We start from the raw sequence: 22,697 nt of genomic DNA on the forward strand, positions 1-22,697 counted from the left end.
ATAATATCTTTCTATAGTTCTTTTCATGCTCTTGAACATATATATATATATATATATATTATAGCAGAATGTGCTCATTAGCTTGCATCCTTATTCTGTTCTAATTGTGATGTTTATTTGAACAGATCCGTGATATTTTCTGTCCTCTTCTTGTGTATGTGTTTTTTCTCCTGTAGGAGGTCTTGGTGGGGGCAACATGGTGAGAGTTGAGGGCACAGGGTTTGACCCTCGCTACTCCCAGGTGCGGATCTGTGGGGGCGAGTGTGAGGTGAACAGAAACATGTCCTCATCCACTCAGCTGCACTGTCGTACTCCACCCATCAATGGTAAGATGTCACGTAATCATAGTCGTCAGTTATCATCATAGTCACATAATCATAGTCACCATAGGGCCTATCTAAAGGGTTTAACAGTTCATTGGGAGTTATCTATGAGTTCTATTCTTTTGTTCTCTATTGTGCTGCGATGACAAGGTTTTGAACAATCGAGAGAGGAATGCAAGATTTGAAAATAACTCAAGATCACAAGCGCTTTGAGATGTTTTTGTGATAAGTTGCGATGATATCAGTGAGCTTCGCTCACATTTTACCTGCATGCCTGTGTGTTAATGGAGTTTGCGATGCACCTGCCCTTCACAGGAAGTGATGCAACACATTCCTGCCCAGTCACGGTGGTTAACGGCAAAGACTCCGTAAACATATCCGATGGATACAGTTACAAATCCTCCCTGACGCCAGCCATCACCGACGTCTCTCCTCGCAGAGGGGGAACTGCCGGCGGCACGAGACTGACAATCACCGGCTCCGGTTTCAGGTGTGGGCGAGAACCGGAGCTGACAGAACCAGAGGAACACAATGGGGACGAGGAACACCTTAAATTACTGCCAGCAGGCACTGGGACATTTTGTCTCTGAGTTTGTTTGTCGGCAACAGGCGTGTTTTGATTTCTATGCCTCGCTGGAGGCAATTTTCATGCTACACTGAACTCAGTGTCATGAACTGATATGTGAAATCTTAATTTAAACTTAAGTGAACCGGTTTTACCAGAAATAGGCCTACCATTAAATACAGTACATACATGACAGGATTATACAAATCATTATGTTTGTTGGTATTAAGAGTAGCTGTACTTAAATAACATTGAAAACTTCAATGAAACAATCAAAATACAAAGTTAAATGAAGCAATCAATAAAAACAATCAAATTACAATTGCGAAAATGTAATACTTACTATTGTTAGTACAAAATATATATTCTGTTCTGTGAACATTCTGAATTCTTTTGCGTCCGTCATGAATATTAATAATAATAATAATAATGAAAATTCACTGGAATCATTTCTTACACAAGTTTGTGTCTCAATCTCTGCAGCTCTAACAGCGGTAAAGTTAGTGTGACAATCGCAGGCTCTGTGTGTGATGTGATGTCTGCCAACGACACCACCATCATCTGTGTTACCAACGCCCAGGCCCGATCTCAGGAGACCAAAGTCCGCGTCGAGGTCGGAGACAAAGGTGTTGCACTGATGGTGAGGAGATAAGAAGTCACTTATAACCAGTCCTCTCCAACAGAACATTGAGATCTTGACCTTGTTCTTGATCAAATTCTTCAAATTCTTATTCTTATTACATAATTCAGTATGGACTTCAATGTGGAAGAGTACTGAGTAAATGCCAAATGTCTAGGCTTCAAATTTTTCATTTTTTTGTCAAATCACATATTGAACGGAAGCCGAACTGACCTCAGACCTGTTTGAATTTTGTGACTATTCCAACAACAATGCTTCACTAAATTTATCATCATCACTATTATTACCATAACTTAATAAGTCCTTGATTTGTTTTTACATTTGGGCTCTGATCTTCCAATCTCAGATTTTACACATACCTTACACACTTTCCTCACACTCTTGTGGTTTGGTCCGTTTTTGCAGAACCATGCAGACTTCTTCTACATCGACGTGTGGTCCTCTCGCTACACTTGGGGTGGACTCTCTCCCCCTGAGAAGGGCTCATTCGCCGTCATCACCAAAGGCCAAACCATCCTTCTGGATACCAGCACCCCCGTGCTCAAGATGCTCCTCATCCAAGGTTAGCATTAACAACGTCTCACTGACCCGGTGGAGAGACGAGCTGTTGACACCATAAAAAAATCAAATGTAAAATAACATTGACATTAACCATACTTATAAACGTAATTATGTTCAAGTATTGTACACAGTCATTATAATGTTAAATAGTGCATTCTGCAGATATTTAGTTTGCACTTTATATGAAGATTAATGTGGTGATTTATTTGTTTGTTTATTTTCTATGTATTTTTTTTATTTCACCTGCCACTTATTATATGTATTGTTTATGTAATTTTTTGATTCCTGTTGTCTTCATATTACTGTAGATTACATTTCATGTACACTAATACAGTGTCCCAAATAAAAATATCTAACCCTCGTTCTCCTGATCATCTATGCCAGGTGGAAAGCTGGTGTTTGATGAGAAGGACATCGAGCTTCAGGCGGAGAACATCCTTATCACAGATGGAGGAGCGCTGCAGGTTGGAACCGAAGAGGAACCGTTCCAGCACAAGGCCATCATCACTCTTCACGGAGACCTGCGCTCACCCGAACTGCCCGTCTACGGAGCCAAGACTCTGGGCGTGCGAGAGGGAGTGCTCGACCTCCACGGTAAATATTATCTATGAAATAATTTCTAGTCTATAAAATCATCACCCCACATCTGATAGATCTACAGGATATATATACTGTATATAATATGTCTAAACATTCTTTCCACCAAATAACATGTATATATAAAATTAAATGAAATTAAAATACATTGTATAGAATGGTGTTTATTTGTTCCTGAATTTTGGTCTGTCAGATAAACAGTTTATTCTCAGGTGATTATTAGGTAATTCTGGTTTATCATCTTTAATGACTTCAATACAATATTGAAACTGGTTGATGTTTAAAAACCCTCCATTTTAGAAGATGTACATGATACGTGTCACTGAGCAGACAGCCTCGGTTTTAGGAGATCTCTCCAGTAATTTCCAGTATTGTCTTATTGACAGACTTGTCAGAAATATAACCAAAGATTACAAATGACCCAGAAAAGTGGTTTCTGGGGGCTGAAGTTATGCAAATCAGCCCCTCTGGGTGGCACTTGACCTACTGTAGAGAGGCGCTAAGCCCCTGACACAGACACCACTGTCCCCACCAATGCCCCTGCAGTGGGTCTCTCTGTTTACCCATCTTACTCTGATCCCTGTTCCTCCAGGTATCCCCGTCCCTGTCACCTGGACACGCCTCGCTCAGACGGCTGAAAACGGCTCATCCACGCTGTTACTCACCCACCCAGTTACCTGGAAGAGTGGAGACCAGTTGGTCATCGCTACCACCGGTCACAGGTATACCCCAGAGCAGCACGAGGGACACATGAGCCCTTTCTGTGTACAGACACAGGAAGTGTGTGTGTTTGTGTGCATTTCCAGTAGATAAAAAAAAAAAAATCTTTGTTCTTTTTGTTCAGAATAAACAGCAATAAGGTTGAGTTTTCCTCATTGTTTTCATTGTGGAGCTAAGGACAAATGCCAAAACACATTTTTTTGTCAATATGGAGGCAAAGTCCCTAGAGAGATAGTAGTTTCATCCATCCACCAGCGTGATTCAGCAACTAGTGAGCTATTTGGAGGCACTGCATGAGCATTGAAGGCTAACTGGTGTCTTTTGACAATAGTCAGCAATGTCCTGCTTTAAAAACAAATTTTGCCCAGAATACAGAACTGCGTTGTGCATAATATCCTGGGCAGCGGCTAGGAAGGACATGTGTTTATCTGCCCTTCACATGATCAAATACCATCAAAATGAATCTGAAGATGATGCCAAAAGTAGTTGGCTGATGAAAGCATTCCTCAAAACACTTCACCAACCACCGACATATGTCTGTTTTTGTGACTCCCATAGGCACAGCCAGAAAGAAAGCGAGGTGAGATTCATCTCCGCCGTGTCGTCAGACGGCCGAATGGTTGCACTGACGGAGCCCCTGGAATACACCCATTTGGGGGTGACCGTCACGCTGCCCGACGGGACAGAGTTCGAGGCCCGTGCGGAGGTGGGCCTCCTCACCAGGAACATTGTTGTGCGCGGATCAAACAACATTGAGTGGAACGACAAGGTCGAGGCCTGTCCAGCCGGCTTTAATACAGGTGTGCAAGAGCATGATTACAGCACCTATTTCAAATGGTTAAGTTTTGAGTGCATACATTTAACATAAACATAGCTACGCAAGTATGTGCAGTATTATTAGGAGATTTTTCTCATTTGACAGATATAATCTTCAATATACCCTGGGATTAGATTACCATTTTGTTTTGCTCGTGATTTTGTAAAATTCTCTTACAAACTCCATCCATTTCAATGATATTTAAACAGTACTACATAGCTATTATTTTAAATGGCAAATTTTAAATCATATTTATTTTGGTCAGGTGAGTTTGCAACACAGACCTGCTTCCAGGGGAGATTTGGAGAGGAGACAGGAAGTGACCAGTTTGGAGGCTGCATTATGTTCCACGCCCCCAGACCAGGAAAGAACCTGGCCATCGGCCGAATTGAACATGTCGAGGTACTGTCCCATTGTCACTGATGCTTGGTTTTTTAAATAACGTTTGGTAAATTGTAAATGGTAAATGGACTGCATTTGTAGCTCTTTTTCTCCAAAGCTCTTTACAGATTTATGCTCTTCATTTGACCCATTCATATACACATTCACATTCACACACGTTCACAATGCAAATGGAGGATTACCGTATTTGATGAAAGCAAAGTTTGAAGGACACAATTATTTGACTATATGAATATAAGTTCCTATATTGAATGGATGGATCTCATGGCACACACACACACACAGAGAAAAAAACTTTTGAATAGTAGTGTGTCATTGGAAGGGTGGGATGAGTCTCATAGAGTGTGTCCACCCTCCGCAGCTCTTCAACGCAGGACAGGCTTTCCGTCTGGGCCGCTACCCGATCCACTGGCACTTGATGGGCGACGTCAACTTCAAGTCCTACGTGCGCGGCTGTGCCTTGCACCAGACCTACAACCGCGCCGTGACCATCCACAACACACACAACCTCCTGGTGGAGCGCAACGTCATCTACAACATCATGGGCGGCGCCTTCTTCATCGAGGACGGCATTGAGACGGGCAACGTGGTCCAGTACAATCTGGCCGTGTTCGTAAGACAGAGCACCAGCCTGCTCAACGACGACGTCACACCCGCCGCCTACTGGGTCACCAACCCAAACAACGTGATCCGACACAACGCCGCGGCCGGCGGGACCCACTTTGGGTTCTGGTACCGAATGCACGAACACCCCGATGGCCCCAGCTATGACCCGAACATCTGCCAGAAGCGCGTGCCCCTTGGTGAGTTCTCCAACAACACCGTCCACTCGCAAGGCTGGTTCGGCCTGTGGATCTTCAAGGAGTACTTCCCGGTGAAGGATGGCCACTGCAATCGCAAGGTCCCTGAGCCAGCCGTGTTCCGCACACTGACCACTTGGAACTGTGAGAAGGGCGCGGAGTGGGTGGACGTGGGAGCGGTGCAGTTCAGCGGCTTCGTCATGGTCAACAACGAGAAGGCGGGCATCGAGGGGAAGCGCATCATCAGCGACTTCGTCGGGGACTTTGGCGAGGAGCTTGGGGCAGCGGTCATTAACAGCACCCTGGTGGGCCACGTGGACGAGCTGATGCTCGGCGACAACTACTGCTCGACCAGTGGGGTCATTCTGCCGCTGGACGATGGCATGAGCGTCATCTCGAGCACGTTCATGAACTTCGACCGAAAAAGCTGCGCAGCCATCGGCGTGGCTAGGATTGATGGGACCTGCATTGACCGGTGCGGAGGCTGGGGAGCCCGCTTCTCTGGGATCAAGTACTACAACTCGCCCAATAAGGCCAGTTTCAGATGGGAGCACGAGGTCAACCTCATCGACCTGGACGGCTCCCTCACAGGTAAACACCACACCTCACAACACTGGCTTTGATGCCTTTGATTACTGTTTTTGATTAGAAATCTAAATGTGAGCTTTGATACCTCCCTGCTGCAACATACACTGTCCATTGTCAGGTAATTAACAATAACTCCCCAGTGTATTTTTAGTGTACTATTATATCAGGATCAGGCTCATATTATGTCCTCTGTTATATGTTATGTTCTGACTAATGTAATAGGTTATAACCTCTTTAATGTGTTATGTTATGACCAGACTTACGATATATTTACTGTAATATGTCATGTTATTACACTGTAATATGCGTTATGACCAGACTCACGTTATGACCACTGTCATATGTCATGCTCTGACCAGGCACTGTGGGCAGTAAGGTAGCCCCAGCGAGCCCCCTCTTGGACCCGTCTCTCTGCACGCCTCGTGACGAGTGGAGCATCGGCTTCCCCGGGCTCATCTGTGACCCCAGCGTCCACTTCCACCGTCTGGCCTTCAACCACCCTAAACCAACTTCCCTGGAGGGCAACTTCGCCGTCATCTCCAATGGCTTTGGTAAGTCCTCCATACACACACACACACACACACACACACACACACACACACACACACACACACACACACACATACACACACACATACTGTACAGTACATACACATACAGACACGCACACACACACACACACACACACACACACACACACACATACACACACACATACACACACACATACTGTACAGTACATACACATACACACACACACACACACACACACACACACACACACATACACACACACATACACACACACATACTGTACAGTACATACACATACAGACACACACACACACACACACACATACACACACACATACACACACACATACTGTACAGTACATACACATACAGACACACACACACACACACATACAGTACATACACATACAAGCCCATGCTCATTTGCAAATAAATATGATTTAGTGTGAAGGGTTCTTGTTGAGGCAATAGTGTTTCTACAGATAACAAATGATGTATAGCTTTCTAATCAAAGGTGCTATAATGTCTGCTCTACTCATTAGGGGCAAGCATGGTTCCGTATTTGAAAAAGAGGATGACTCACCCGCTGGGCTGGATGGCCATGCTTCCCTCTGGACAGACATACAACTGGTACTTTAATACTTTGGAACAGCTCACCAACATCTCATATGACGCCACCTTCTATGGATTCAAGGTAAGACGGTAATTCAGCTCAACAAAGAAGGGGTTCTATATTGGACATTTTTTTTAATGTGTATAATTCAGGTTTGTTAATTTTTATGAATGTTTTGTATATTTATATTTTAACTGATTTATTTTCAGATTTATATTGTTTTAGTTTCTCACTTACACTTATAATTCGTACGTATAATTCTCATTTTTCCTCATGATCTGTTCCACTGTCCCTCCCTGACTCACAGCACGATGAGTTCATCATCATCAACCACAATCTGACCCAGAGTCCAGACAGTTTCAATATTATGGACAAGCGAAATGGCTCCACCGCCCCTCTGACCAACGCTGCTAATGTGAATGGAGACTGGTATTTCAATAAGGACACCAATAACGTGTACTACATAAGTAAGACAACTCTCTATTGCCACCTACAGTAGCTGTCAATGCTTAACACCATTTCTGCTTAACACTGTTTCCATTTCAGAATAATTTGACATGGTTCAGAACTAACAAATGCATCATACGTACATCCACTACATCTTTTAAAATGTTAAAATCAAAGCATTAAGATCAAAGCATCAATATTTCTGACTCGTATAATAAAAGGTTGGATAATATGTTATGTAATGGTAACAAAATTAACTAAATAACTTAGGACATTAACTTAAGTGTTGACTGCACTGTCTGGGACACAAACTTGAATACCTGTCCGTCAGTCTGCACTGACCCTGCTGGACTGACTGTAGTGGACAAGGCATTGATTGCAGACTGACTAACGGGACACTGACTGTTCTGCCTGTCTGTGCCTCGGTCAGTCTCTGGGAAAGACAGTCAAAGCAGCCGCAGACGCCGCTCCAGTGTGGACCCCCAGGAATTGGACAGAAACGTGTACTTCCAGGTGTTCAACTGCTTCTACCCCAAATGCCAGGCCCCAACACCGCCGCCCCCAGCAACACTGGCCCCGCTGCCCACAGGAAGACCAGATGACTCCAAGTGAGTCCCTTGCACACACTTACCCAAATCAATTCAATTCAGTTTTATGTATATGTATATTATTATAAGTATATGTCTCAAAGCACATTATAGAACCCAGCTTGAATATGACACTTGAACTGACTTGAATTGAAAGGTGCACGCGCGCACGCGCACGCGCACACGCACACGCACACGCACACGCACACGCACACGCACACGCACACACACACACACACACACACTAACACACCCACATAAATGCATAGAATATATACATACAGGATGCACACGCACACACACATCTATAATTTTGATGAGCATCTAATGAACCTACATCTGAACCTTTCGTTCCATTTCCTACTACTACAGGGACTGGTCCGATGAGTCCTTCTGGAAGTCCTCTGCAGAGAACAACTTCACTGTGCCTTCTGCAGGCTCTAATGTGGTTATTCCAACAGGTAACATATTTCACTTTGACAACAAACTACTACAGGTTCTTATTCCTTATTCAGTACTCCACATAAGCACAGATACATGATATGCTGAGTGCAATTAATAGTGTACTTGCACTACCTCATCATCATCATCATCATTATCATCATCATCATAATCATCAGTTATTACCACTACCATTGCATTATTTCTTCCTCTTTTTCCTTATTTGTCTTCTTCATCAACATCATCCTCATCCTCTTCCTCATCCTCACCTCCATAATCTTTCATCCTCTTCCTCCCCATCCTGGCCGTCACTAGGCGCTTGGGTGGTGCTGAATGGGGACACCCCTGCTCTGAACAAGCTGACGGTGAAGGGTGTGCTGGAGATCCGCGATGGTGGCGCCTCTCGCTCTCGCCGCTCCACTCCCAACAAGATCGTCCTGGACGCAACCTACATTTCCATTCAGGTGAACTCCCACTACACATTTACATTCAGAAACATATTGACATCGTTTTTTCTTGTTTTCTTGATATCTTGTTATTGCATTGAGATATTGTTTGATCTAGGCCAGTGTTTCTCAAACTTTTATAGACGAAGGACCACTTAACCAATAAAAAAGAAACGCATGGACCACCTAGCTAAAACAATAAATAAAAGATTAGACCTACTTCCACAGTATAGTCTACACAATAGGCCTACTCACTGAACCACCTTGCTTATTGTCTTTTCACTTTGCTTATTGTGAGGATTCATATGATTTAAACTGGCATATCTTACATAGACAGTGTTGCAGAACTGTTTGGATTTAAATGCAAGTTGGTTCAATATTGCAAACAACTCATCTACTGTATATTATATTTTACCATGTCTACTCGCGGACCACTTGGGATAGCTTGCGGACCACACTTTGATAAACACTGATCTAGGCTACTGAGCAATCAGCTTTGTTAGTGAGAAGACCAGTGGCATCTACTGTACAACTTACAAGAAAATAAATCACTTACTGTTGTTAAGCCCCTTATCTTCTGTCCTACAGGGTGGGCGTCTGATTGCTGGCTCAGAGGACAAGCCTTTTACTGGTGAACTGGACATTGTCCTTAGGGGAGATCACTACACCCCCGACTGGCTGCTGCCCAATGGCCCCAACCAGGGCTCCAAAGTGCTGGGTGAGGACCCAAAGCAAAAGCAGTAGCTGAAGGCTAGAGCAGTGAAGTCAATCATGGCCTAATGTTCTCAGCCCCTGGGGTTGATGGTGAATAAGTAAGGGATAATGTATAGAACGCCGGTCATTATGGGGAAAATAAGTCCCGACAGGGTGAACCGGTCTTGTTTCGCCCTGAAGGGACTTATTTTCCCATGATGACCGGCGTTCTATACATTATCCCGCTTATTATACGGCTACTTGCCAAAACGAAAAAATAAACTCCATGATATGTCTCTTTACACTTATTTGTTACCGTTTCGTCGTGGCTTTTGCTGAGAAACAAATAGTACGCAACACACGCTGAGCTTGAATCAAACATTCTTTAGAACACAGCTGATCAACCGTCTGCTTTCACTTTTGAATGAAGTTCCAAGCACAAACTCCGTTGCCATTGACAGCGGTCATTCTTGTTTTCAGAGGTCCTTTCCCAAGAAATAATGGCCGCTAGAACTTTCGGAAATCCCATTCAAGTCAATGGAGCATTCTACTTGCATTGTGAAGAGCCGTATAATAATGTTAGTTATTCATGCTGCCTTTGCACTTTCACAGGTGTGTTTGGCACTCTGGAACTCTATGGAAAGCCCCACAATGTCTACCACTCCAAGCTGGCAAGCACAGCCGAAGCTGGCACAAATACACTCACTCTCCGCCGAGCTGTAGACTGGCAGGTAAGGGGCACTCGGAGGGCATCAGCCCACCAACCTCTCTCAGGGTTGGTTATGGGTGCTCATCAGCAGTATCATTTACACCTGTATATATCACCAATGTTTCATTTTAATAGTCCATTTAGTGGTCCACACAACACCTGTTGACATGAACACTCAAAAATTCTGATACATGAATGATACTGAAAAATTAGACAAAATAAAGGAAGCATTAGAGTTAAGAAAGATAAGGTGATAATTTTTGCTACATTTTATTTCAATAGGGCAAGGGTTTCTGTAAACTAAAATGTAGATGGTGCTATTGTAAAATGTAAATCAGGTTTCCAGGCCAAGTATACAGTACTTGCGTATACAAGGAATTTGGTCTCTGCATTTATCCCATCCGTGTATTAGTGAACACACAGAGCACACAGTGAACACACAGTGAGGTGAAGCACACTAACCCGGAGCAGTGAGCTGCCTTGCTACAGCGGTGCTCGGGGAGCAGTTAGGGGTTAGGTGCCTTGCTCAAGGGCACTTCAGCCGTTCCCACTGGTCGGGGTTCGAACCGGCAAGCCCGAAGCCCTAACAAGTACTGTAGGCCACGACTGTTCTATTGCATGTCATGGTCTTTATTTTAGCCCTAATTAAAGAGAGGGTGGAATAACTATTACCTGTGAATGTGTTTTAGGTTGGGGATGAAGTGGTCATCTCCACCACCAGCTATGACCCGTGGCAGACAGAGAAGAGGACCATAGCCGCCATCTCTGATAACCTCATGACACTCACACTGAGCGCGCCGCTTACACACACTCACCTTGGTCAGTCATCCTACACAATGTCTATTTACCTACACAGCACATTTTAGGACTTATTGCCAGTTTAACAGTGAATTAAAGGTGCCGCTAGCGATTCTAAGCAACTTTTTAAAAATTACACTGCTGTATTACCATAAATTATTGACCACATAATCAAAACAAATTTCTGATCACAACAACTTAGATCAGCATAATTTTTGCCACTCTTCATTGTTGTGTCTCAATAAAGACTAAAAAGCCATATTGGTTGTTGTATTGTAGGGAAGACCTACAGCATCAGTGGTTCCTCAAGGACCTACACATTGGCTGCTGACGTGGGGCTGCTGACCAGGAACATCAAGATCATTGGCCACGCCCATGCCAAGCTGTACAGCCAATCGTTTGGCGCCCGTGTGCTGGTGGGCACCTTCTCTGATGGAGGCATCGACTACAGAGGTAACGGATGTAACTGTAAACACAGACACATGGGAATGTGTGTGTGTGTGTGTGTGTGTGTGTGTGTGTGTGTCGGAGGGAGAAAAGGGAGAATCAGAGATTTTGACATTTTAAAAGATATAGTGGATGTATGATATCCTACTTTACTTATGTATCATACTATGTCATAACATCATGGTATTCTTTATACATTTTGAAATGTGATATAACACAATACAATATGTTAAAGCGTGATCTGCTCTCTCTTTCTCAGGAAAAGCCCAGATAAGGAATGTGGAGTTTTATCACACTGGACAGGAGGGATGGTCAGATTACAGTGACCCTCGGTACTCCATGGCTTTCCTCAATCTGGGAGAGGTGAGCGAAAACACTTTTCTGTTTTCATTTTCTGACGTTGCTTCTCAAACCAAACACAATCATACTTTTGCTTACTAAACTTTGGTTTAAATGTAATGATGTTTTTTTATGACCTTTAGGTGTCTGATATGGAGTCCTACATCCAGGGATGTGGTTTCCATGATGGCTTCTCTCCTGCCATCGGTATCTTTGGCACAAATGGGATGCAGGTAGATGACAATGTCATCTACTTCACTGTAGGCGAAGGTAGGCGCTTCCATTTTGTGATAATTCTACAGAGTAAACTAAATGTTGATACTGACTGACAGGAAGTGAAAAAGGATTCGTCTATGTAGGTGAAGGTGGCTCTCTCAATTTGTACTGTTGCTTTAGTCAGTTAACGCCAAGTTTATCTGTAATTTGTGAAACCTCTGATGTCTCTGCTCAAAGGTATCAGAGTATGGGGCAGCAACAACATGATCAGACGGAACCTGGTGACCATGACTCTGTGGCCAGGGTCCTACAAGGACAGAGAGGAGGTGTTCAACTACGACTGGACAGCCTCTATAGAGGTTAGTGATCACTTGCAGGTGGACTTGTAGTTCATACAGAAACCTCAGGTCCTGAACCTTGAAAGCAGAGATATGCAACAAGATATTATGTCACTTTTTAAGGTACATTTTATAGGCAACTAGTTTTCTTATCAACTTCAGTCTTTGGATCATCTTATACTAGCTAGGTAGTTAGAGTTGTTTTAGACCAAAAGTCAATCTTGTTTCTTTTATACATGATTAATGTGTAAAGCCTTTTTGTTATAAATGCACTTACAGTTGGCATGGGTTTAAGGTTAGTTTTAATAATATATGCTTAAGATACATTGTATTAAAACCCACAATTAAGCTTGTTACCACAGCATATTTTTTGTACCATAGCATAGTTGAAATTCAAACACTTATAATGAACAGGGTTTTAAGTCGACTTAGTTTATATAAAGTTACAGTAGTCTACACATTGTAGGAAATGTATGCTTATGTCTGTAGGCTTGTTAGGGTAATCTCTATTGACCATTTAAAGTTTTTTTTTTTAAACCGTCTTTTTTCTTGTAGGTGAATGAAGGCAGAAGTACGATTCTCATTGGTAACATCGTTGCCGGTTATGAAAGATCAGGATACCGAATGGATGGAGAGCCATGCCCAGGTAATGGCATTTTTCATTTCCTGTGGGGGGTTGTTTACTTTGATTATATAACAATAATAATAATAATAATAATAATAATAAGCTTTATTTGTATAGCACCTTTCATACACAGAATGCAGATCAAAGTGCTTTACATATATCTACTAACTAATCTACTACTAAACAGACACTATTTATTAATGCATTATGTATTAAAAATATTATTAATTTGTAATATATGATATACATTCAGGCCTCAGAGTCTGGTAAATGTGCTTCTACTGAACTATTAATGCCACTCTATAAATTAATATAAATTAAAATTGAAGTGAGTTGAATTAAGTTATTGTGATCCTTTGGGCTGACTGTTATAACGTGTCACCTGACCAGGCTCAGCAAATCCGGTGCAGGCGTGGCAGGATAACGAGGCCCATGGCGGCATCTACGGCATCCACATGAACATGGATGGCCTGCCGGGCTGCACCCTCATCCAGGGCTTCACCATCTGGCGCAGCTTTGACTTCGGCATCTACTTCCAGGTCAGTTTCCCCGGGTCATCACAACACACAACAACAAAACAAAACACAACACATACCCTAGCTGTGTTTGAAATATTCACTGTTTCACTATACATAATGAATAACAATTATGTGATTATTTACTGTACATTCTACTAGTGTAGTGAATTAGTGAATGTTTTGGCCATTGCATTTTGGTTCAGAACATCCATTTATTTGATGTATTACGCACGATTATTCTGAATTTTCAAGTATTTTAATGAATTCTTTTGCCTACTTTTGAGCTTCTGAACTACGCTTTGTGGCTTGGTGTTAGAATTTAATTAAGTAAATGAACTCGTCTATTTCTAAAGGGCTCCATGAGTTTGCAGATAGCTAACGTTACTCTGGTGGATAACGGCATGGGCATTATGCCAATCATCTACTCCCCTCCCTCTCTGAGTCACCTTTACGATGAGGATAAAACTGTACAAGTTCAGGTGTGTATTTTTCTCTTTGTTTTGGTCTATTTAATTAAAATACCAAATATATTATTATTATTATTATATCTATATTTTAAGGTCAGTCCCTTTGAATAAATACATGAGTGATAATAAATGGAAATGCATGTGGCTCTTGGTTTAGAATGCTCTAATTGTGGGCACCAGTCCGGACTTCAACTGCTCTGACACGGTGTCCAGGCAAGACACGTACGTGCGTCTCTCCAGAGAACACGGAGCTCCTCGTCCTCCTATGGGTCAGTATCCTACATGTCCTTCACCGAAATCCATTGCATTTTACACACCTGTAAACATGGTTAAAACAGCTAAAGCCAGATTCAATCATGTATAAGTATTTTAGCTTTACAAATATAAAATGTGATTAGAACAACTGAAGCATAGGTAAAGAGTCAATAGTATCAAATATTAATAATTTTTACTATCATGTTTACATAACCAGAGACAGATATAGTATATAACAGCAAACAGTATCAAGATTCATGTCTTTTTATACTTGTGAATAGGAACCAGAACAACTATATCATACCATAGCATTTAGCTCATCAGCAAAATGTACATACGAACAGTTAGACTATGGCTTTTTGAATACATATTTAAAATGGCAACATCAAGATGTTTATCATAACATGAATTGAATTCTAAATGCATTATTGTCCTGTTCATTGAATGGCAAAGAGTTTTACCATATTATAGGGCACTCTCTCGTTATCTCAGTAATAACAGCATTGCTGTGCCACAGGTGGCAGGTCTGGGATCTGCTGGCCTGCCTTCATCTCAAGCCATAACGCTGGCCCCCGGATGTCTCTCGTTGGCTCCACCAGCTACAATGCCATCAGCGGCCTCATGACGGTCACCGGTGAGTTTGAAGCAGCGTAATGTGTGCGTGTGTCCTGTTCTGATTAGTAACCAATCCACTCCTCCCCAAGTCACATATAAATCATCCCCTTAGATTAATAAGGTTCAATGACATTTTTGTCAAAATTGACATAAAACATTGAATTATTGACATATTCTTATTCTGTGACGATTTAAGAAGGTGAGGTGATTCTTGTAGTTGTATGCATTTTTGGACATTATAAGAGGTTTGATCCACTTGTCAGTATAACTCTATGGAATCCTAAAACTTTGAAGCTCAATATTTCATAACGACTCAGAAAGTAGATAGAACCCTGTAATCCCTGTAATTCCAAGGGGACAATTTATATGTGACTAGGGGAGGGGTGGATTGGTTACTAATCAGAACAGGATTTGATCGAAAAAGGTTGTGTCTGTGTATGCACTATATGGTGTTTGTATGTTTACTGTGTTTTTTTATAAAACAATTTCTTTAAGTGTGTGTGTGTGTGTGTGTGTGTGTATGTCTGTGTATCCTCCAGACACAACATTTGTGGCTTTCAGGAACGTGTGTTCAACTGAGAGGGCGGTGATGTTCATGACTAACCCCAATAACGAAGACCTCCAGCACCCCATACAGGTGAAGCGGATCACCATGGTCGAGAGCAGGGAGGAGGGCAAACTGCTCATTCATCGGCCCGACTTCAAGTGAGTCCTGACATCAAACAGGGTGCCGAACCCTGCACGTGACCTGAGGTGGAAAAGTCCAGCTTCAGAAAGTAAAAGTCTTGCCACATTTTTGTTCCAAACATTTGCTTAATCAGCTGCTTCTAGCTGATTAGCACAACTCTAAAGCCAGATAGATCAGCTATTCAGTGAAATCACCTGTGTTAAGCGTACAGGTAGAACCAATTCATGGGTTTCATCAGGTCCCTTTCCACAGGTGTATAAAATCAAGCACCTTAATTATCAATGCAGACTGCATGGTGTTTGATTAATACACCTGTGGAAAGGGACCTGATGAAACCCATGAATACACGGCCGGACTTTTACATCTCTGGCCCTGAGATATATGGATGTAGATCGATATACACCTACCTACCTATGGAAATGTTGATGTCCAGTATCTTATATGACTCAAACAGAATTGGGAAACACACATTCAGAACAAGAAAAGTTGTGAAGTTGCAGTAGAGGTGGGGTTCCATAAGGCCACCCTAGGGTAACACAATTGTAAATGCTAAGGTGAGCGTCCATTATAACACAGCTTGGTTCTGTTTCCTCAGGAAGGCGAACCCGTCCGACTGTGTGGACATGGACTGTGACGCTAAGAAGAAGACTCTTCTGCGGGACGAGGATGGCACCTTCCTGGGCGCTGTGGGCACCGTGGTGCCCCAATCCGAGTACGAGTGGGACGGAGACGCCAGGCATGGCCTGGGAGACTACAGGATCCCGAAAGTCATGCTCACCTACCTCAACGGCAGCCGCATACCTGTCAAACAAATCGCGCCCAACAAAGGTGTGTAAGCAATGTCAAGTCAGATTAATGCACAGTACACATATGATAAATTAATGAATGGATGGATGGATGGATGGATGAATGAATGAATGAATGAATGAATGAATGAATGAATGAATGAACGAATGGTTCATTGGTTGGTCGGTTGATTGATCGATCAAATTTGCGTGTTAATTCTATATCGAAATACAGAAGTCTTTAACTGGGACGAGATATAATCAAATTGTATCTCCCCTGCTGTCCCGTCTCTATTGAAGACAGATGAAGGTAATGTGCTACTGTGGTTGTTTGTCAGGTGTGATCAGGGACTCCTCCTGCACCTACGTGCCCCTGTGGCAGAGCTACGAGTGCTTCAGCCTGAACTACCGCATGCTCGCAATCGAGAGTCTGGACGCCGATACCGAGACCAGGCGCCTGTCTCCTGTGGCTGTGCTGGGAAACGGCTACATCGACCTGATCAACGGTACGATTGTTTGTGATTGTTTGTTGTGTAGTAATTTTAACTATAGAAATTAGAGTAATAATAGTAAGCTAATAAACATACCGGTAGTAATAATAACACTACATAGTACATATAATAATAATAATAATAATAATAATAATAATAATACCAAATAATGTTCATCCTAAGGTTTTGTGTTTTGTGTGTGTGTGTGTGTGTGTGTGTGTGTGTGTGTGCGCGTGCGTGTGTGTGTCCACAGGGCCCCAGGACCACGGCTGGTGCAATGGCTACACGTGTCAGAAGCGTCTCTCTCTGTTCCACAGCGTGGTTGCCACTGGCAAGTCCTTTGACGTCTACTTCTCCAGCACCACCCCCCAGAAGTTGCGCCTCATGATGCTCAACGCCCAGCCCACAGAGGTTAGGACTATACATACATACGCACATACACATCTGCACACAGGCGCACAGACAATCACACAGACAGCCTCATCTCACTCTTTTTGACACACATACACACACACACAAAACACATGCATTCAAGATACAGACACGCATATAACCGCACACACATATATTCACACGCAAACACACACACACATACACACACACACACTTGATATAGAAGGTAACAATATACAGTATTCTGTATAATAAAATGCTGAAAAAGGCAGCATAGACAGATAAACATAATTCTCAACCTTTCTTATACATACATACACACACTCTGCTTGTTACTTATGAAAAATGATTGGGTGTTTCTTTGGTAGGCTGTGCGGGTGGCCGTATTCTACCAGAAACCCCAGCGTCTGGATGTTTACGTCAACAATAAGCTGGTGGCCCCTACCAACGCAGAGTGGAACAGCGAGAACACAGACTACACGCTCCTGAAGCCCGCATACCCAGGTACTGATCCAGCCGCCTCCCTTAGACCACATACCCAGATACTGATCCAGCCTCCCCCCTTAGACCGCATACCCAGGTACTGATCCAGCCTCCCCCCTTAGACCGCATACCCAGGTACTGATCCAGCAGCTCCCCTCAGACCATTAGCACCGGCATCACTAGTTGTTGGGAGGGATTCTTGGGTCTTTCAGCTGGTTACTGTTGACATATTTATTATGATATATTAGATTGTTACATAACAGAAAGTTGATATATAGACCCACAATTGCTAGCTGTTTCTCGTCTTGCCAGGCATGAGCTGATTAACTCAAGTCTGTATTTTCCCATAGTGCAGTATTCTTCATTATTATGTATGTTGAATGGAATATTCAGCTATTTTCATCTTTTATTTTATCTATTTTTGCTATTTCAAAAATGAAAGTAGGCTTTTTTTAAGCTACATAGAACGTTTTGGGTAATTTCCCTTCTAGGCGCCCCTGCTTACCCCTCTTTCTGCTGTCTGTTGTGTTGTTTTATGAAGGGATGTATTTACCGGCTCTGAACTCCACCACGCATGGGGCCAACTACTTCGACCCGGACTACAAGATGCTCTACGTGGTTGTGCGTGGAACTAAGCCGGTGGAGATCCGCACCTCTCCGAAACTCTTCCTCTCTTTCAGCCTGCCCGCCATGACCGAGGACGAGTTCTTCGGCCCCAGCCTGATCAACAACCTGGCCACGTTCCTGAAGGTGCCAGCTAGCATGATCCGCATCACCAAGATCGTGCGCGAGGACGGCGGGCTCAGGAAACGCAGGAAGCGTTCCACGGGGCTCAGCGTCGAGGTGGAGATCAGCAAGCCTCCTGTCCAGCAGACCAACAACTCCACCAATGGTGAGGACTCAACACTGACCAGTCACAACAGAAACAACAGTATACCTACAGACTTCTCCATCTGAGCTCTCTCATAAACTCTGTCCATAGTCTATATCACTGGTCATTACATCTCATACTGTAATTTTAGATCTATCTCTTCCTCAAATCAAGTCAGAAAGTTATTTTTACCAAAGATAGTGGTTTGAAGCTATTTCATTTAATTTTCTATGGTGTAAATGGTTTTAAAACTGTTTTATATAAATATAAATAAGATTACTTGACTTATCTAAAAATCCTCTGTCTCTTCTCAGATGAGGAGGCCTTTACTGAGCTGCAGGGCATCGCTAACAACCTGGGCCAGGCGGCCATCTCAGGAAACCTCAGCCAGGCTGTGGGCTTCAACGTGAGCTCAATGGGCATCATCCCACCGCCGCCGCCGTCCTCCGACCCCACCTGGGAGGAGGTGAGGGACCGCACGCACATCACAGAGATCAATCCGTTCGACTCCGAAAAAGACCATTTTCTATGCATACACTGCCCTACGACAATCATAGCTTTCAATGGCCAATTACAAAAGGGATTAAAAACTGTTCTACCTCCGCCAGTGTCTAATAAGTGTGTCGCGACTCTCTGTGCAGGTGGCCACTGAGGAGGTGACTCGTGAGGATCCAGTGGTAGAGAAAGTGACCAGCATGGCAGCCCTGATAGTGATGAATGAGCCCGTGGCTGGACTCACCCCGGGGCTCCTCAGCCAACAGCCCAGCCTCATGGCTGTGGACGAGGAGGTGGGATAATACACACTTAAACAAGAACATATTGAACACTCAGTAGTACGCTAACACTTATTAAACAACATTAACAACATTAATAACATTAACAACATTAAATAACAATAATGGAGTAACACACTCAACACTAAGTTTAACACTACTACAGTAAGTAACATGTTTTTAACACCTGATAATGCAGCAGCAATACATAACATTCACTACCACAGTAGATCTAAAGTTTTGATATGCTCATGAAATTGTATTCTTATTTAGTCTTTCAGTTTGGTTTTTAATTTCTTAGTTTTAGTTTTTACTTAATTTGCAACCATTATATCTGTTGTAGGATATCAGGACTGTATCGATCATATGAAATAGAATAATCAAGATGCTACTAGCACCCTTGGAACTACATACTATACATATCTGAAAACAACACTCTGGCTTTTGGCTTTAGGGGAGCTGTGTAGCGGTTGGGGTCACCATTCTGACTGTGACAGCAGTGCTGAAGGACTCCAGTGGTAGCCTGGTCGACGGTCTCTATGGAAACATGACTATTCGGTTCAAGGGATGCTGGGCCAACTACACTGACCTGAGCATCTCTGACCCAGGTAAGTTTACAGGCATGCCTGAGATTTTTCCTGGAAAACTTGTGGGTAACCAACAACCTGTATGGAAAATATTATAATAATAACAAATTAATTACTATTAATAATACTCGCCCACAAATTCTGAAATGCCCCTCTTAGTCAACTTTGCTGTGTCTTTCTCTTCTATTGGGGAGCTCTTTTTAAAAAACTCACACATGCACTGACTTCACAGTATACATATATAGCCTCTCAGAACTGTGCACCTTACCCCCACCCCCCACCCCGACCCCCTTGCACTTATTTTATTTCATGTTGTTATATTTATTTTATTTATCATGTTCATGTTGGCAGGAGTTGCTCTTAATCTCATTGTACATGTGTAAAGTGACAATAAAAGGCATTCTATTCTATCTATTCTATTCTATTTTTAACTGGGGTCTTAGACAGTTTTAAAATCTGCATTGGTGCAAGCCAATATGCACAATTTGGGAGAATAATAACATTGAACACCTCTCTCTCTCTCTCTCTCCACAGGTGAAAATCTGACTTTGGCTTTCACTCTGAACATGTTCCGTTCCTCCTCCCAGTCCTTCACGGTCAAGGCAGTGCCTACCACCACATCCAGCCCCTCCACCAACGCTACGTGGGTCACAGATGCCACCACCATCAACGGCACCGCTCCGCCCGACTCCCCCGTACCCCCAACCGAAATAAAGCCCACGGCTCCCCCAGCCCCCACCACCACCACCACACCCGAGATCACCACTATTGAGTACACCACAGAGGAGTCCACCACAGACGACAGTGATTACCCCAGCGTCCTGGACGCAGCGGGCGCTCGGTCCCCCGGCTCCCTGCTTCTCCTCCTCCTCTTCAGCCTGCTCCTCACCCTGACAGTCCTCTGAGGCAGCGGTGGAGAGCACGGCAGCCATCTTGGATATCGATCAAAGCCCAAATCAAGTGTTGTTATGGAAATGTATATTTGGGATAGAAAAAGGCTTTTTTTTTTTTTTTAGAAAAAAGAAATAAAAAAACACGTAACAGCATAACCAGTAACCATTTAACACTTTTTTTTGTTCTCTGCTGGTGAAGATGGTGAGAAGGATAATTTATTGTATGGTACAAATGTGATGTGCAATTTTTTAAATATATTTAAATACTCTATTGAAGAAAATGTTTGTTAAATGGTAAATGAATGTTACTTATTATTTTGGCCATATTAACTATTCCTTGGGAAACTACTTTGGGTGTTTACAGATTTCTGCACAACTTGCACAGTTAAATAACCTATATCACAATGGTCTCAACTCAACAATGATGCACTTTTAGGGGATGAGGCTGTCTATGTATTTTAATTCAATAAATAAATTGGCTTCTCTGGCATAAATCTGTGACGATACTGATTTATTGAAATAATCTTAGATAAGTGAATTAAGTCAAGTGTCAGTGAAACAGAGAAACTTTTCTTTCTGCCTTAAGAATCCTGTCAACACAGAAGGCATGAATGATTGATTCTTGGTGTTAAACTAGAAGAGATGTTTAAATTGCTTGAATATCATAAGACCAAGGCAACTTACAGTCAAATAAAAGGCTGCCACCTCTTTAGATTTTTGCCACATAGATTTTCACTTCAGCCAACAGTTGAAGCTATATGATTTAATAATTACTGCTAGGCCTACAGTTCACATTGCAAGTTCACATAACCAAATAGTAATAAATAACAGACGTATCTGAAGGCAAGCCCTATACTAATGATTATGGATAGATACACAAATGCCTTTCTACGGTATAAATAAAGACAGGCAACAATATTTTGATAACTTGCCATGACGGTGGGTCACAATGTACAAGTGGAAGCATGGTGCAACTTAAGTGTCCTCCGGAAGAGGGCAGAGTAATACCTCCAACTCGCAGGGATCATCAGGCTAGCGTGAGTCCTTACAATGCCATTGCCTACTATTACACATCAGTTGAAACAGTTCACTATTGTAGTCTCAAAGAAAGCGTGTCAAAAAAAATCACACGTCGGGAAAATGGTTCCATATAATTCAGAAATGACACGCACCCATTGGATCATTAAGAAAGTAGGCAACATTTTGGATGTAACATGCAGGGATAGAACTAGACGGGGCTCTAGGTGAAATAATGAGCATCTAAATAGGCTACCTCCGATAGCCTATCCGTTGTTGACCAAACTGACAGATACACTAATTGTAAAGCACTGTGTTAATTAGGCCTATTTAATCTTAAAAAGAATATTCCAGTCTGGTACACTAATGTTTAGCCTATTTGTATTTTGTGTAGCCTAATATTTGAAATTGCACTTCAATGCTATAATTGTACAAGACTTAAATGTCTTTTGTAGGTGGACTATAGAGTTTTCATCTGATTTGGTCTTCGAAAAAGTCTTTGGCATGACAGTAACTAGTGAAGGGTAAATTAGGCTAGTGTCAAGAGTTAATCAATGCTTTTTTGTTTGTTGTCTTGACAAGTCGGAGGCTGTATTGAGGAGGGCGGGTTAAAGT

The 22,697-nt window shown here is 42.7% G+C and overlaps 1 protein-coding gene across 1 annotated transcript in view; it reads left to right on the forward strand.

Annotated features, from left to right (window-relative positions):
* pkhd1l1.1 (PKHD1 like 1, tandem duplicate 1) overlaps window positions 1–21,559 on the forward strand; it is a 51,626-nt gene extending 30,067 nt beyond the window's left edge. Inside the window, exons 41-77 of the mRNA XM_042076821.1 lie at window positions 177–326; window positions 639–813; window positions 1,372–1,528; window positions 1,934–2,090; window positions 2,474–2,683; window positions 3,279–3,408; window positions 3,965–4,206; window positions 4,489–4,625; window positions 4,987–6,016; window positions 6,373–6,564; window positions 7,090–7,241; window positions 7,468–7,627; window positions 8,038–8,215; window positions 8,567–8,655; window positions 8,951–9,099; window positions 9,670–9,799; window positions 10,387–10,505; window positions 11,173–11,302; window positions 11,561–11,734; window positions 11,988–12,091; window positions 12,211–12,337; window positions 12,521–12,642; window positions 13,177–13,267; window positions 13,637–13,785; window positions 14,118–14,243; window positions 14,389–14,500; window positions 15,004–15,120; window positions 15,641–15,806; window positions 16,385–16,617; window positions 16,913–17,080; window positions 17,319–17,476; window positions 17,827–17,962; window positions 18,483–18,833; window positions 19,127–19,278; window positions 19,454–19,600; window positions 20,040–20,193; window positions 20,707–21,559. Coding sequence (XP_041932755.1) covers window positions 177–326; window positions 639–813; window positions 1,372–1,528; window positions 1,934–2,090; window positions 2,474–2,683; window positions 3,279–3,408; window positions 3,965–4,206; window positions 4,489–4,625; window positions 4,987–6,016; window positions 6,373–6,564; window positions 7,090–7,241; window positions 7,468–7,627; window positions 8,038–8,215; window positions 8,567–8,655; window positions 8,951–9,099; window positions 9,670–9,799; window positions 10,387–10,505; window positions 11,173–11,302; window positions 11,561–11,734; window positions 11,988–12,091; window positions 12,211–12,337; window positions 12,521–12,642; window positions 13,177–13,267; window positions 13,637–13,785; window positions 14,118–14,243; window positions 14,389–14,500; window positions 15,004–15,120; window positions 15,641–15,806; window positions 16,385–16,617; window positions 16,913–17,080; window positions 17,319–17,476; window positions 17,827–17,962; window positions 18,483–18,833; window positions 19,127–19,278; window positions 19,454–19,600; window positions 20,040–20,193; window positions 20,707–21,077 — 6,845 coding nt within the window. The 3' untranslated portion in view covers window positions 21,078–21,559. The remainder of the gene's footprint in view (window positions 1–176; window positions 327–638; window positions 814–1,371; window positions 1,529–1,933; window positions 2,091–2,473; window positions 2,684–3,278; window positions 3,409–3,964; window positions 4,207–4,488; window positions 4,626–4,986; window positions 6,017–6,372; window positions 6,565–7,089; window positions 7,242–7,467; window positions 7,628–8,037; window positions 8,216–8,566; window positions 8,656–8,950; window positions 9,100–9,669; window positions 9,800–10,386; window positions 10,506–11,172; window positions 11,303–11,560; window positions 11,735–11,987; window positions 12,092–12,210; window positions 12,338–12,520; window positions 12,643–13,176; window positions 13,268–13,636; window positions 13,786–14,117; window positions 14,244–14,388; window positions 14,501–15,003; window positions 15,121–15,640; window positions 15,807–16,384; window positions 16,618–16,912; window positions 17,081–17,318; window positions 17,477–17,826; window positions 17,963–18,482; window positions 18,834–19,126; window positions 19,279–19,453; window positions 19,601–20,039; window positions 20,194–20,706) is intronic.
* Window positions 21,560–22,697: the final 1,138 nt, after the last annotated feature.

The sequence above is a fragment of the Alosa sapidissima genome, chromosome 21, assembly GCF_018492685.1.
Source record: "Alosa sapidissima isolate fAloSap1 chromosome 21, fAloSap1.pri, whole genome shotgun sequence".
Lineage (NCBI taxonomy): Eukaryota > Metazoa > Chordata > Actinopteri > Clupeiformes > Clupeidae > Alosa > Alosa sapidissima.